This window comes from Vulpes lagopus, chromosome 22 (genome assembly GCF_018345385.1).
Source record: "Vulpes lagopus strain Blue_001 chromosome 22, ASM1834538v1, whole genome shotgun sequence".
In the NCBI taxonomy this organism is placed as follows: domain Eukaryota; kingdom Metazoa; phylum Chordata; class Mammalia; order Carnivora; family Canidae; genus Vulpes; species Vulpes lagopus.
Genome location: NC_054845.1, coordinates 19586648 through 19602935, shown reverse-complemented (window position 1 = coordinate 19602935; position 16288 = coordinate 19586648). Strand labels below are relative to the sequence as shown.

Sequence of the window (16288 nt, the reverse complement as noted above, 5' to 3'; positions counted from 1 at the left end):
CTTTTCAGTAGATCTCAAGTATTCACTACTGGGGTTAAGAACTGGCTAAGTAGCCAGTGATGATAGATGAATGGTCTGTAGATTCTTAGAAAGTTAAGGATTGTAATAGCACTAGCACCCAAAGACTGGGTAGTAGTGGCTGAGAGTTAGCAGTTTTGCTGGGAAGAATTGGATCAGATTCTCTGGCCTCTGAGTGTTATTTCATGCTGTGTAAAATGAGCATGAATTCAACTCTACCACAGTAATTTCACATTATTCTATTTTCTCAAATCTAATTGGATCAGACTTTGAGTTCCTGCTTGCCAGGGTAGCATAATCACTGGAGTTTTAAGGAAACTGATGTAACTGAAAGCAAGACTCCAAATACGCCATGCGTTTGGAGATGTCATATGTGAATGAGATATATAGTCAGTCAATCTCTATCTCTACATGCAGCAGGAATATGTAATGTTTGCTATATGTGTATTAATTATTTTTCAGTAAGTTTCTTAATATTATGTCATAGTTAAGAATGTTCTCTACCTTAGAAATTACCAGTCTTGCTGTAAGGGGCAGGGACAGAAATTAATTGCCTAGGGAAACTTAATGGAAAGCCTTAGTGATAGAGAGGTTACAATTTGCTACTACATTTATCACTGTCAGAGAACACATAAATTCTAAAGTCATTACCAGCAGAGGGGCTTTCCTCACCCTTCCAATAGTTCTCTGTTCCCTCCTCTTCTCTGTAATACTACAGATTTAATTTCAAGTCTACTGATCATAAGTAATCACTATTTTATTTGTGGATGTCTTGACTGATGGAATATGTTAGTATTGTATGAGGACGCTATCTAAATGGGTATGAGTACATAAGACACTGGAGAAGAAGCTAAGAATTCAGAACTGTTTTTGCTTGTTGCCAAAGGTCTTAACAAGAGTAAATAGGTTTATTTTCAAAGGAATAATGAAAGAAAAATAACCAACCAGCATGGATTTGACACATAATTTGAGCAGGAAAAAACATCTAGGAAACAGAGTTTTGTACACATAGCCAAGAATGTGTAATTACTTTTAATGTGCATAACATGGTTCCTAAACACTGATTAAATATTGAGGAATTGTGAGGTATTGCAGTCACTTAAATCTTAAGGTAGATGAAGGGACATTTAAGGAGCTATTCACCATACTCACTAAGGCTCAAATTAGAGAGAACCAACTAAAATAAAACAATAAGGAATGTGGACCTATCTGAAAAAAAATTAACAATTGTAAGAAATGTGAAATGAAATAGAAATTTAAAGATAATAAAGACTGGTTTTTCTTGAATGATTTGGAGGTAAATGGAAAGCCCAGTTAAGCAGTTCAATCTCTTCTAATCTTTGATTGAATGACATCCGTTGAAAATCCTGGGAACTTTATAATTTCAGATTTCACATTTTTTCTTAAAATATTTCATGGGAGAAGAGTTGTAAATTTCTTTAGAACAAATCATGTATTTTTTCTGGACTTATTGCTAATATAGATATATTGCTAATATGGGAAGTTGGTCAAATTTCTTTTTTTTTTTTCATTCTTTTGGTTTCCATCATCAAATGCCAAAGGCAGAACAAATTGTCCCTTGGGTTAGAAGAGTTTTGAAGCATTTAAGGCTTTAATGATCTTCAATTATATTCACTTCTTGAACAAAGCAGCTATAGACGCACACATTGACAATGGAAATCAATCAGTTTTAGACAGCAGAAACTTACAGCACGAGGAGAGAGATATGTCTTTAGGTGGGTATTCACTCTTCGGTTGACAAAATAGGCAGTTTCCTGGAACTAAACGTATTGAGCCAGAACCAGAGTCAGGATTTTCTTTTCGTTGGGGCATTCTGATGATTTCTACTTACCACTGTGGTCCTTGGGCACAAGTCATGATTATGTTGTTCAAACAATGCTTTTTATTAGCAGAAAGTTCATAAAATCGTTTTCAATGGAAAACAAAATCTAAAAAGACCTTAAGCATTGTTTTCTACTTTTCAATTCTAACTTCATTCAACAGCCATTATTGAATGTCTGTTCAGTGCCAGAGTCTGTACTAAAGGCTATATAACATACAAAGAAACAGTATCAGGAACCGGTTCTGTAATTTAGGAATAAATTCCAAACTGAAGAGGCAAGGTATAAAAAAGATAGAAAGGTTACATAACAAAGAGACTAAAGGCAGTGGTTCTTCTGTAATAATTTTATAATTATTTTTATTTTCAAATTAGATTGGCTGCAGGTAGTTTTGGCTATTATCAGAAATAATATTTGTAATAGATAGCATCTATTGAACACTTACTATTTGCCAGACACTTTCTTTAAATAGTATTTTTTTAAGATTATTTATCTGAGAGAGAGGGAGAGACAGACAGAGAAGGAGAAAGAACAGAGGGAGAGAGACACACAGCTTCACGCTGAGCTTGGAACCTGATGCAGGGCTCGATATCAGGACACTGAGATCATGACCTGAGCCGAAATCAAGAGTCAGAAGCTTAACCGACTGAGCCACCCAGGTGCCCCCAGACACTTTTCTTATATCTTCTAATCCTTATAAAATCTTTTTAATAGAGCTATTGCTATCTTTTATTTCAAGATAAAGAAACTGAGGCTCAGTGAAGGTAAATAATTTTAACAAGTCTACAAAGCCAGTACGTATAAAAGCTAGTAAGTGTGAAGTATTTTGAGCCCTGTTGAGCCTTCATTTCTTATCATCATTCTAACAGTATAATTAGAGTCAATTCCCAAGTGAAGTTGGAGCTAATGGTAAGTGTATTAGGAAGAATGATGGCTACTATGACATGCTCTAGACAAAAGATTGATAATACATTCTCTATCCCCAATGGTTATCTTTTTGTTATCATTGTAACTTAGAGCACTTGATAATTGTTATATGCAACCTAAAGGATAAATGATCTTTGTAATGAATAAAAGAATTTTACTTTTTAGACCAAATGACATTGGAAAGTGTTTTTGATCTCTCTTCTAAGAACACAAAGGGATTAGAGTTCAACCATTGGAACAGTGATTGGTTTGTAGAGCTCTAGGGATAGACTATTCCAGGCAAGTGCAATTTCAACCAAATGTGGCATGCAAACAATGCACGCTACTGTTGACCTTTCACCTCTTTTTTTTTTCTATTCATATTCCCCCAATCATTCATCTCTTTAATCCAAAATGATCAGTGTTCCAGGAATGCCTATAGTGGCTTACAGTTCCCAATCCAGTGCCAGACATGAATAGTTGCATAGGTTCCTTGACCCTTCATCACTACCATGGCTCCATTAGGATTCTACTTTTCTAAGTAATTAGTGTCAGCAAGTTCATTTTCTAAGAATTGTAGGACTTGGAATGAGAGTATAAATGAAGGCCTACATATTCCATGTCATTATTATTTATTATAAATCAAATAATACTTATTAAAATATCTATCCTCCCACTTTGACAGAAGTATCTTTATAATTGGATGGCCAGGTCAAATGTTAGGATTTTTGGACTCTTCAGGAGTATGGTGGCATGGAGAGAGATAGACTCCAGTCTTTAGGCCCTCCTTTAACTAGATCTGTCCAGTATCTTAGGAAGCTTTGAGCAGAATGAATGGACACTTAGCCTGTACATCCAGCATCCACAGTCTGCTGATAGGGGGACAGAACTGGAAAGATGACAACACGGGCTCTTGATGGGAGATTAGGGCAATTTGGGAATGAAATTCAAGTATCATAGTGGTCTGGAGCATGAGTATTCTTTACAGGAAAAAAATGCAGGTTCCAGATGGGCACTTCTCTCGGCTCTGTAGCCTTTGCCTATTGGTGAAGATATGGCCAGAGAAAAGCGAGAGTGCTCAGCAAATATTTCTTGGTTTCTCACTATGTGCCTGTACTATTGTGATCACAGGAGACGAGTGAACAAGTTGAAATGCTTGCCCTTGCAGAACTTATATTCTGAGAAAAGGAGAGACAGGTTATAAATACTAAATGTAATAAATGTATATACTATATGGTAAATTAGAAGGTGATCAGTATTATAGACACAATAAAAATTAGAGCAGGAGAAGGTGGGAGGATCATCAGTCAGCTTGGCTTCAATTGAGAAGGTAAGATTTGAGAAGGAATAAAACAAAACAAAACTTGAAGTCAGTGAGGAAATTAACCAAAAAGATAACAAGAGGGAAAAAAACTCAGGTCTTTCGGAGTAAAAGTGAGCACCTTGAGGTAGGACAACACTTAGCATATTAGAAGAACAAGGAAACCAGTAAAGCCGGAATAGAGTGTGAAAGGGTGAGAGTTAAAAAAAGAAGTTACAAAAAGAACTGATGACCAGGTCATAGAGTATTGGACTGTACAACAGAAATGTAATGATAGTCATAAAAATATAATTTTAAATTTCCATGTAGCCATAATAAAAACAAAGAAGGGTTAAAATTAACTTTATTTTTTTTTTGTTTTTTTTTAAATTAACTTTAATATTATATTTTATGACTCAATTTTTCTGAAATTGTATCATTTCAGCATATAATCTTTGAAATCCAGAGTGTATTTTATTTCAGTTCATACCAGCTACATTTCAATTGTTCAATGGCCACATATGGCTGGGTGTTGCTGCATTGGGCAACAGATAGATTTTGACTCATCAGTGAAAGAAGTATTACTTTGAGTCACTTGGGAGATGTTTCAAATTTTTGAGAACTGCTGTGTCATGATTTGATTTTAAAAACTGATCTTCTGAATGTCATGATTTGACTTTTAAAAATGGTCAGGTCCAGGGGCACCTGAGTGCTTCAGTCAGTTAAACATCCAACTCTTAGTCTCAGATCTCAATCTCAGGGTCATCGGTTCAAGTACTGCACATTGGGCTCCATGCCAAGTGTGGAGCCTACTTAAAAAAAAAAAAAATCAGGTCCAGCCTTAACTGAGAATACATGGTCAGGGATCAAAAGAAGTAGAAACAGAAAGACCTATTGTGGTCATCGTGATAAGCGAAATGCTGATGGTGGTGATGTCTCAAATGACAGCAATGATTGACATAAGTGGTTGAATTCTTGATCATTTTAAAGATAAAACAAATAGGATGTATTGAATTTGGTGTGTGAGAAGGGAGTGAAGAATAACCCCAAGACTTTGGCCTAAGTAATAGGAAGGATGGATTGACTTCACCTGGGATCAGAGAAAGGGTGCTGGAAGATTGGGGCAAGGAAGATGAGTGTTCAGATTTGGACCGGTGTATCTGAACAGTCTCTTAGGTATTCAGGTGAATATGTGGGGCAGGCAGTTAGATAGGAATGTGGAGTTTAGAGGACAGGTTGGAGATAAAAGTTTGGAGATCAACCTTGAAACTAAATAAGGTAACCAAGAGAATGAGACTGGATGGAAAAGCCAGAGCCAAGGACTAAGCATTGGGACTTCAAAATTAAGAGGTCTAAATTGGCATGAAATTGACATTAAAATCACATGAAACATTTTACCACTTCTGTATTATATATATTTTTATAGTTAATTTTTAAAAACCTTAATACGTATGTTCGTAGCTATCACGATCTTACTTATTTTACTGAAAAACTATAATTTTAGATGAAACCTACGGGCTTTTCTTGTGACTTTTTTGCTTTATTTTTTAAAAGATTTTGCTTATCTATTTGAGAGAGAGAGAGAGAGAAAGCACAGCAGAGGGGAGGGGCAGGTGGAGAAGCAGGCTCCCTGCTGAACAGGGATGCCAATACGAAGCAGGATCCCAGAACTCTGAGATCATAACCTGAGCCAAAAGCAGATGCTTAACCAACTGAGCTACCCAGATGCCTATGACTTTTTTTGCTTTAAAATATACAACAAAACTTCAAGTAATTAATTTATACTATGTTAAACAATAGATAGTAAAAATAAAAATTGTGGTTGTAATTAGAGATCATTATCAATCTTTAATACATATTATTTTTATATGTGTTTCCCAGAGACAGGTAAGTTAACAGTCTTTGATATGATAGCATTTAACACCAATAAAGCAGATTAAAATGTGTCCCATATTCTACCTACTAATGCAGCTTTATTTTATTTGTGATAAGCTTATGAATTTGCTGCTTTTTATAAAAAGTTTGGTTGATAGCTAGGTGCTCTTACCTCATTTTAGTCTGTCAAAGAATGAGGTATTTATTCCTTTCATTATATTCAAATTCCAGCTATAAAGAATGTTTGATAAAACAAAATCTATTATTTTACTATAAGCACATTCATGCCTTTTTTTAAAGAATACAACTCATACTTCAAGTGAAATTCTAACCTTTTGTGTTCTTGTATTATCAAGGTAATTATTTATAATATAATGCAGAAATTAGTATACTGATGATCTCTAATTTTTTAACAAAAGTAATTGTTTGTGTCTTTTCAGTCTATTCGGGAAGTCACAGGCTACGTGTTAGTGGCTCTTAATCAGTTTCGTTACCTGCCTCTGGAGAATTTACGCATTATCCGTGGGACAAAACTTTATGAGGATCGATATGCCTTGGCAGTATTTTTAAACTACAGAAAAGATGGGAACTTTGGACTTCAAGAACTTGGATTGAAGAATTTGACAGGTAGGAAAAACATACAAAATTGCAGATATGTTCTCATCAGTAGAGTGCAATACACATACACATATGGCCACTGTATGGCCACTGCAGTAGGTGTTATACTAAGGAACGCGATAAAGCATTTAAATAGTTAGTCTTTATTCATTTTATGGGAAATATAATGCCTTGTGGTGCCCTTGCTTTTATTTGCAGATATTGTAAGTGCAGTCTGAAAGATACCGTAATACTGTATCTCTGCCGAACAGAAGTACACTCTAAGGAAATGCTCAGTGACTGAAACTGAGATAGGAAGCAGGTTTAAGGATGCTGTGTTTGGTGGTCTCAGATGAACAGTGGACCATATCATCAAATCTCTGCAGTAAATAACACCACAACCTTCACTCTCGTTAGAGCTCTGTAAATACATAAGCCTTTATATCTAGTTCCACTAATCTAGTTTTTTGCACAGTCCCTTATTTTTGGAAAATGTACCTTGATTTACTAATTTAGTTTTGATTTGTCTTATTCAGTAACTCACTAAATGACATCAGAATTCTTTCTCAGAAAAAAAAAAAAAAAAAGAAATTCTTTCTCAGAATGTTTCAATATCATCAGTGATTCCCCACCAAGATTAGAAAGAGGTAATTGCTAGCAACCTAAACTTATTGTCTTGCTGCAAAACAAAAACAAAAACAAAATAAAACAAAACAAAACAAAAAAACCCACAGCACTTTGTAGGAATTTGTTTTGTAAGCTGGTCCAGGCAATCCTGCAGATATCTTTTCAGTCCATATAGTTCACAGCTGATATAGGCTATCATAGGAGGTTTGGTACAAGATTTCTCATCATGAGTTTTTCTGTGTGTGCCTGTAATCAAGTAGTGCTAATTAGTAATTAATTTTCATCTCACAGTGGGATAAAGGAGTTTAAACTATTAATTTAGCCTAAATTAATATGATCTATATTTTGCATCAAAATACATAGTGATTTTATGTGTGTTTGAGTCCACTCAGTGGTAATGTTTCTTGACATAAGAAAATAAAAATTTTTAGATATTACCTCAAAATACCAAGTAAAATTAAGATTGATATTGTCAGGTCACTAAAATTGTTTGTTTCTTTCATTTGTAATGGATATAAAATATTTTAAGTTAGAAATAGCTTCATTTGAAGTTAGAAATAGCTTCATAGTTAGCCAGACATGGAAGCTAAAATTGGATATTTTGGATGAAGAAAGGAATACTGATTATGTTATTTATTTTCAACATGATTGCTATAGAATTGATGATATAATGGTGAATGCAAATTGTTCAGAATTTATAGATTCCTTCATTAACATTTTACTTTTTTGTTCTTTCCTTTCAAAGATAATTTCCTTATTGAGGAGTAGAGTTTTTGACTAAATTGCTACTTGCATGGACATAATGATAGGAAGAATTTTAGAAATGAAATAGAGAAGAAGTGAATGATTCAAGTTAAGAGTCTAAAAATAATAATAATCCAGTTAAAACATGCATAGGAAGAATTATGGCTTTTAAATGGTTTTCCTCTATTTATATTAAAGAAAAAAATGAATACATTTCTTTTGAACTTTTCATAATACTTGAGTTATGTTGTTATTCCATAATATGTGCTATCTGAACAATCTTTTCATACAGAAAATTAGTCTTTAAAGACCTCTCATTTATTTTTACATTTACATTATTTAATATTTTATGTTTAACAATAATTAATATTTTTAAAGTTATTGAATCAAAATTATGCTACATTTAAGCATACCTTATTTATTGAGTGAGCTCATACCACGACTGCTTATGATTGTGACAGCTTGTGTCATACCAAAATGCAACACTATTATTTCAAGAACATTATTCCCTATTCTGCCAGAAAGTCTTATAATATGTGTGTGTGTCTGTGCATGTGTGCAGTGGTAGAAGCAAGTAATTAAGTAGCTAAGAGAATGAATTGATTGTTCAGAACAAAAAAGAAATTTTTGTTCAAGAGTTATTAATTTTTCTTTTATAAAGAAAAGTGCAATAAAATAAGTGGCAGAAAATTTAGACAACTTGGAAATTGTCCAGATATCTTAATATATTTATTAGGTGGCTGAGAATTCCATGTGAGCATCAGTCTAGCATCATTGATCTTACTGGTAATTAGAATCGATAGTGTAACTCCAAATTTGAAAATCAGAAGTCACACAATAAGCATGATTCTGTCTTTGTGTAAGAATATATAAGGAAGGGTAGGAGACACCTCACTGTTCATAGAAAGAGTAACTAGGAAAGAAATTTGCTCTATAGTTGTATCTTAAAGAACTAAGTGTTCTAGCTAGGTAGCCTAGTAAAGTAACCAGGAAACATTGCGAGTCACTTCAGATAAGACATTTTTGTATTTTGGAAAGACAATTGTTTTATCTTATTTGTTTATATGCTATACAAAGCAAGCTGATAAAAATTTAAAACAATTTTAGGGTTTTAAGTATAGGGCTACAGGGTTGACCCTAATTTTAGTCCTATCTTATAAAATATAAAAGGAAATAGAAAACCTGCTGAGTAAATACCTCACTACTTAAATGTCCCAGTGAATTAAAATTTTAACTTGTTTCTTAAGTAACCAAATGCATCAGCAACACCTGCGTATTGTTAGAAATGCAAATTTTAGGGCCTTACCTGAGACCCAATAGATCAAGACTCTTGTGGTGGGGCCCATCAACATGTGTTTTAAGGAACCGTCCACTGATTCTGATGACAGAATTTTGAGAAAGAGTGTTCTGTTTTTAATTAAAGATATGTTACCAAGAAATGGTAGCATGATATCTAGTTAACCTATTGGCCTACCTGATCTAAATAATTTTCATTCATTTATCATCTCCTAGAGAGAAGGGAAGGAATGCGATAAAGAACAGATAAATTTGTAATTTAGTGATGAGAAATACTCCTAAGGTTGGGGTGAGAATGGAAAGAGCACAGTAGGAGCCTGAATAGAAATATGGGTATAAAAGAGCTTGGAAATGAGCAAGATGCTAGGAGTAAACTTTCTTTTGTATTGCCTTTTGTTCTGGTACCAGCTTGGCACAATGGTAAGTCATAACGGGAACAATAATAATCATAGTAAATTTTCCTCTTAAGCAAACTTTTATTTTTAAATATTTTCAACAAGATAAATAATAAGTACTACTTGTAGGCATAGCAAGTATGCAGTGTTGTAACAAATAATTTTGAGATTTTGATTTCAAGGCTTTCATATATATATATATATATATATATAAATATATATAAATATATATATATTATTTATTACATTTGTCTCCTGCAAATTCTGTGTTTTGTAAAAGGGATGTTTGATTAACTTGAGGACTGTCATATATAAAGGTTAATGGTTGGATGTCACTTAACATATATGTAAATTAACTTAATATGTAAATTTTCCTCTTAAGCAAACTTTTATTTTTAAATATTTTCAACAAGATAAATAATAAGTACTACTTGTAGGCATAGCAAGTATGCAGTGTTGTAACAAATAATTTTGAGATTTTGATTTCAAGGCTTTCATATATATATATATATATATATATATATATATATATATTATTTATTACATTTGTCTCCTGCAAATTCTGTGTTTTGTAAAAGGGATGTTTGATTAACTTGAGGACTGTCATATATAAAGGTTAATGGTTGGATGTCACTTAACATATATGTAAATTAACTTCCACCTTAACAGATTCTTATTAATTAGCTTCATGTCCACCGAAAGCTATTCCTTGGACTATAATTATTACTATAGATCTTACTTAGATACTTACATTTTGGTTGTGCCCAAAGACAAGAAACATAAACAAAGAAAAAAACCTGTTCTGCTGCTGCTGCTCACATTTCCCTGGTCTATTGTCAATGATGTGGGACAGGGTGGAGAAGAGACAGGTCCCTAGGCTAGGGATATGCTGCACAATCTAAAAGGGAGTGAGAAACTTGTCTTGGCAATTCATTTTTTTTCCTGGTCAGGGGAGAGACCATATTTCCATCGATGTGTCCTTCAGGCATGTAATCATCTTGAGGCCATTGGTAATGACAGTACTGAATCAGAGGACTACAGAGCTGGAGACAATTAATGCCTTCCTTTGTAAAGGTCACTTACATATGGCTGTGGCTTTATTAATCACTCTGGTGTTCTGCTGTTTGTTTGTTTTTATCAGATCCTTCTTAACCAAATGTCCCTATTCTAAATTCAAAAAATGTTTACAACCTTAAGTCTACAAGCTTGTACTTACTTAGTTACCTGTCTGGCCAAAATCTAAAAGTTATTTCATTATATGGGACAAAAATGAAATAAAACAAAACATGCTATTATTTTCTCCTTTCTAGAATTTATAAAATGACCTTATCTGGATAATATACAATTTCATCTATACATGATATTGCAGCTATGAAGAGATCTTGGAGAAATACCTAGGTTCATATCTATTCTATACTATTAATATTCTATTCATAATGATGATAACCTGGGTACCAATTTACTACATAAATGTGTACATTTTTCTCATCAAATTTCACCTTAAATATTGGATATCTCATTATATGAATTGTTAGACTATCTCTTTTGAATAGGTGAAATTTGAGGTGATACCAATATATAATTTGTTTTCCAAATGTTAGACAAATATTCTCCATATTTTCAGACCAAATTATTCACATATTCGTATGTTTATTTAATGTTTTATGGCTATTCTAACTTTTTGGTTAATTGTGTACTGGATCATCTTAATTAGATTATTATTTGGTATGTGTACAGCACACATTTTAAATAAAAGCAAAGCACTGAAGGTATTTTTGGGAGCCCTCAATAATAATGGAAGGATATATTATGTTTAATGATTTCTAGTAGACTAACAATAAAATGTAATGCTTAGTCCAGGAGATAGAATATCTAATGTAACAACATTTAATTTCTCAAATGCTTCAGCATTATTCAGTGACAGTCAAGTAAATCACCTAACATTGAGATGAACAGGCCATCTGCAATTGACTCCATGTATGTCAAAGAGCATGGGTGTGGATTCAGAAAAAAAAAATCCACTTAAATGTCAGACCACCACTTACAGTCTGAGTGTCTCTCTGAGAGTTAAATTCTTCATCTTTAAAATTGGGAAGAAAATTCTCCCTCACAATGTCGTTATAGACATTAAAGCAATAAAGTAGACAACTTGTCAACCATAGCACCTTTCCCATAGAATATATTTAGGAACCCTTTATTTTCTTTCTCTGTACTGTTTTGTTTTTAGCTTTTCTTTGTGTCAATACCCTGACACAACAAGTGTACCTATTTCTGCATATTCAGTTGGTTCCCATGGACTCAATGGGGCCATGAAAAGTGACTTGTTTAGACAAAAAGATGCTCCAGATTTCAGTCTCTTCAGAGACTACTTTGAAGCCACTTTCTGGATAGGCTCTATTTCTCTGGCAGGGAGAAGCCTCAAGCTTTTCTTTGTCTACTCTCAGTATGATAGCTGTCTTTAGTACTTCATAGCACTTCTCTCCTGTCTTTCAGTGCTCACACCAAGCACCTGTTACCCCAGCCCTTCATTTCAAATCTCCATCATCATGTTTCACCCTTCATTGGTCCTGACATTTGCCTTGACCTAGACAAGAGACATATTCATTCTGAGTTTGTTTTCTGACACTAGAGTTGCTAAGCATTCTTCAACTGTTCTGTGAAAGGTCTTAGTAATGTTTGAGTGAGTTCAACTAGCCTAGTTCAGAAGTTGTTGTTGTTAAATACAATGTTTGACAAAGGTACTGCTAATATTTACATAAGAACAACTACTTGGCATATCGTGAGTATCTGAAGAAAAAATAATAATTCCAAGATTACTCCTAGTTTAAGGATAAGTTCATTGGAAAATGATTTGATCCAAACTAAGCTAGTGAAAATCCTTTGAGACAGATAAAATCATTGAAGAGTGGCACATTCTTATGAATCCAAGACTGCATCAGTTTTTACATCAGATCCACAATTTCTAAAAATGAGACTCTAATAATGTTTTCAAGAAAGATTGTTTGCCATGTCAAAGAGTGTGTATTAACTAGAAGAAGGGAAATGATAGCAGTAGTTACAGTGTATAGGTAAAACAGAAGCATATTTGAGAGTAAATATCTTAAATATGAGATCAGTTAGAGTGGCCATTTCAGCAAGTTTTGAGGACTCATTCTTAGCTTTAGAGAACTGATGAGTGTTGAATGGAGGGGAATTTCTTCTCCTGCTGTACTACACATTAGAGAGGATGCTGTTACTGGAGAAATAAGGAATGAGATGGTGGGATTTTCAGGGAATAGAATAATTCTTTCTCCTATAGCTAACATATTTGTAGTCACAAGTATTAAAATGATCTGTTCAGGTCTTAGCAACCCCATTGATTTATGTCCCATTCAGGGATCCTGAAGGCCTCTAATTCTCTGAACTACATTCTTTTTAATCCCTGTAGCATCTTTAGGAAATATATTGGAGGAAACCTAGCATTGTGGGAGTCTTTCAGGAAAACTCCCTACTTGAGACTTCAAAACTCTGTCGTCATTCTTTGCTGTCCCTAAAATAACCCAAGAACTGCAAATTCCCTTTCTTAAGAGAGAAAACATACATATTCTAAGGAAACATATTCTAAGGAAATTTGACCTGTAAGGTCAAAAAAGCTCATTTATTGGGAAAATGTGCTTATTTGCTTATGACATTTAGAAGGTGAAGGAGAATCTTTGCTCCTCAGGGTCCCAACAGCCTCTTCACGATGACCTAGGTAGTATTTTATTATAATTTTACATCTAAGAAACTGACCTAAAAGCCTTGTGGTTAATCAGAGTACCTTCTTCTAGAGCTTAGATCTATTTTCCATCCCTTCATATTGTGTCATTTGTAAAAATTTTTTAGAATAGTGTCTCCAGGTGAGACGATACTCAGTGAGATACTAAATTGGCTATAACCATATATAATCCAAACTTTAAACAGAAGATCTTAAGGTTGCATTTTAGAAAGAACTTTCTAATTTTAATTGTTGAATGATACTTTAATACATCATGAACGTATGTATGAAAAATGGTGGTAAGTTGACAAAATAAATTCACACCCACAAAATGACAATATTGTATGCATGGATTTGATTTAAAAGTATCAGATCTATTAACTAATTTTATAGCCACTGCCATTCAACTATGACTTTTTAAAAATCAGAGTTACTAAGCTCTTAGTCATGCTCACATTTATTAATAGGCTCAATTTTACTGGTAAAAAGTCTGGGATTCTTTTGGAAAGTGATGTCAATTCAAATATTTGTTAGCTTTGTTTTGTTCCACTTGTATATTCAAGACATCATGCTGAGATATGAGTTATTCTAAATTATCTCTACCTACCTGTCTTCTCTCAGTAAATATTATATTTCTGACAAATATTTACCTACCAACTGCAATGTGAAAGCATTGGGAAAGTATTTTCCCCAATTATTATATTGTTTATCGTCAAGCATCTGCATGGGGTCAGGAGCCTCTTTTTTAATCTGTTTTATCTTCAAAAGCATCAGTTGCCCTGTAGAACTTTCTTGATGCTGGAAGCATTTGATCTGTGCTGCACAATTGAGTAGCCAAATGTGGCTACTGAGAACTTGAAATGTGGCTGGTTTGGAGGAAATGGATTTCTACTTTTAATTCATTTTAATTTAAATTGCCATTTAAGGTGATCATATTAGAGATATTAGTGATCATATTAGACAGGGCAGCACTAGAGGGACAGCATCTTTTACTGAACCCAGGGCAGTAGGCAAGAATATTTACATGCAGAATATCATGGAGAATCAGAGCATAGACTCTCATTTGAGCCTCCCTCCCTTCAAATACTCTTATTCAACTTTCCAAACCTTAGTTTCCTCATCTTTAAATGAGTGATTGTGAAAGTTAAATTGTAAATTACAAAAATAACATTAAATGCAGTTCCTGCAATGAATATTATTCATTGTAATTTGAAAAGTATGCTTTTGGTAAGAGTAATAAAAACAGCCTATTTTTACAATCGTTGACAGCATGTTAGGGTTATATTATCAAACTTTAAGATACAAATGCGTCATTTATGACTTGGGACCTAACCAGATTTTATATTTGAATAAACTACGGAGCTTCAAGCTCTGGTTATTATAGCAGAGTTTCTATTTGTCAGAAATGGGACTTTTTTAAAAAAAAAAGTCATTTAAAAAAAAGATTTATTTATTTATTTATTTATTTATTTATTTATGAGAGACAGAGAGAGAGGCAGAGACACAGGCGGAGGGAGAAGCAGGCTCCATGCAGGGAGCCTGATGTGGGACTCAGTTCTGGGTCTCCAGGATCACGCCCTGGGCTGAAGGTGGCACTAAACGACTGAGCCACCCAGGCTGCCCAAAAGTCATCTTTTTAAAAGATTTTTACTCTCATCTTCAATTCCCAGAGTACGTAGATATCTAGTTATAAACAGGTCCCAATATCTATTTCTTAAATGACTTTATTGGAAGAAATAAGGTTTATGAGATTATAATAATTTAACAGACAAAACTATATTTGAAGAGTCTGTGAGGATTCTTTCTGGCATAAATAATACCCATGTCTTTAGGATTCTTCATTCCACATTGAAAGTTCATGTTCATAACATAATATTTATTTAATAACAAATAAGTCACCAAAGAAATGTCTCTATAAAATGTTTTATCAACTAGATGTCTACCATATTTCATCAAATATAAGTCACTGTCAATTGGGAGAAATATTTACTGGTCATTGTCATCAAGCCTCACCAAGAGAAAAAGGGAAAGCCCAGCATAATTGTAAAAGATTGTATGGATGAATCAAGATTTTAGCGATATCAAATATAAAAAATATATTTTAGAATTGATAAAATATTGTAATATGTAAAGAGAATAGAGTTACAACAAGCCTTTTACTACTTTCTAGAAAAGAGCTATATGTATAATGGTAAAATTGTTTACCATGGAAGTATATCAAACAATACAAAATGGCCAATATTTCATAAATGCTGAATGGAATTTTCCATTTATCTGCATCTATCAGGGAAAAAAAAAATATAAATTTCCATGGCTCAACATCTTGTGATGTAATAAACTGACCTGGAAATTTGAACTATTTGTTTTCTGTTATTTCTGAGAGTTATCTGATTTATTGTCTCCACTGACAAAAGAGATGAAAATATAGTTCAAAAACAAAAACAAAAAATGCCTGTTTTAGGAATTTCCCTTAAACTTGCTCTCTTAGTAATAGACATCAACTAGAGTTTAGGATTGTAATAGGATATCAGAGATTAAAGAGGATTTTCACTTGTATCTTCTTTGCCAGCCTACCTGGAAGTTCAATACAATACTCTTCTCTGTTATTGCAGGGCTCATAATATTTTCTCTTCCCCTGCTTTTAATACTTTTTGAGTCTCTCTGTGTAATATATTTTATATTTTTAGCTATAATTTTCTTACAGGCTAAGTCGAGTTGTTTTGATTATTGAATCATAACAATCATAACAACCATAACAATTTTGAGGAATATTTACTGAGAAAAGTAAGGAATAACAGAACCATGACATTTTCTTGCCTCTAAAATCATTCAAATTGCTTAATTTCATTCACTCTGAGATACAATTTAGAGATTTGAATTTGTGGTATCAATAATGTTGAAAAAAGCTGGTATCAGGAAAAGCATTTTTGATTACCATGAAATAAAGGGACTT

The 16288-nt window shown here is 33.4% G+C and overlaps 1 protein-coding gene across 7 annotated transcripts in view; it reads left to right on the top strand.

Moving 5' to 3' along the window:
- Positions 1-16288, top strand: part of ERBB4 (erb-b2 receptor tyrosine kinase 4) — a 1096742-nt gene that overhangs the window by 574204 nt on the left and 506250 nt on the right. For all 7 annotated transcript variants that reach the window (XM_041737269.1, XM_041737271.1, XM_041737268.1 and 4 more), the window contains exon 3: positions 6381-6567. In XM_041737269.1, coding sequence (XP_041593203.1) covers positions 6381-6567 — 187 coding nt within the window. The remainder of the gene's footprint in view (positions 1-6380; positions 6568-16288) is intronic.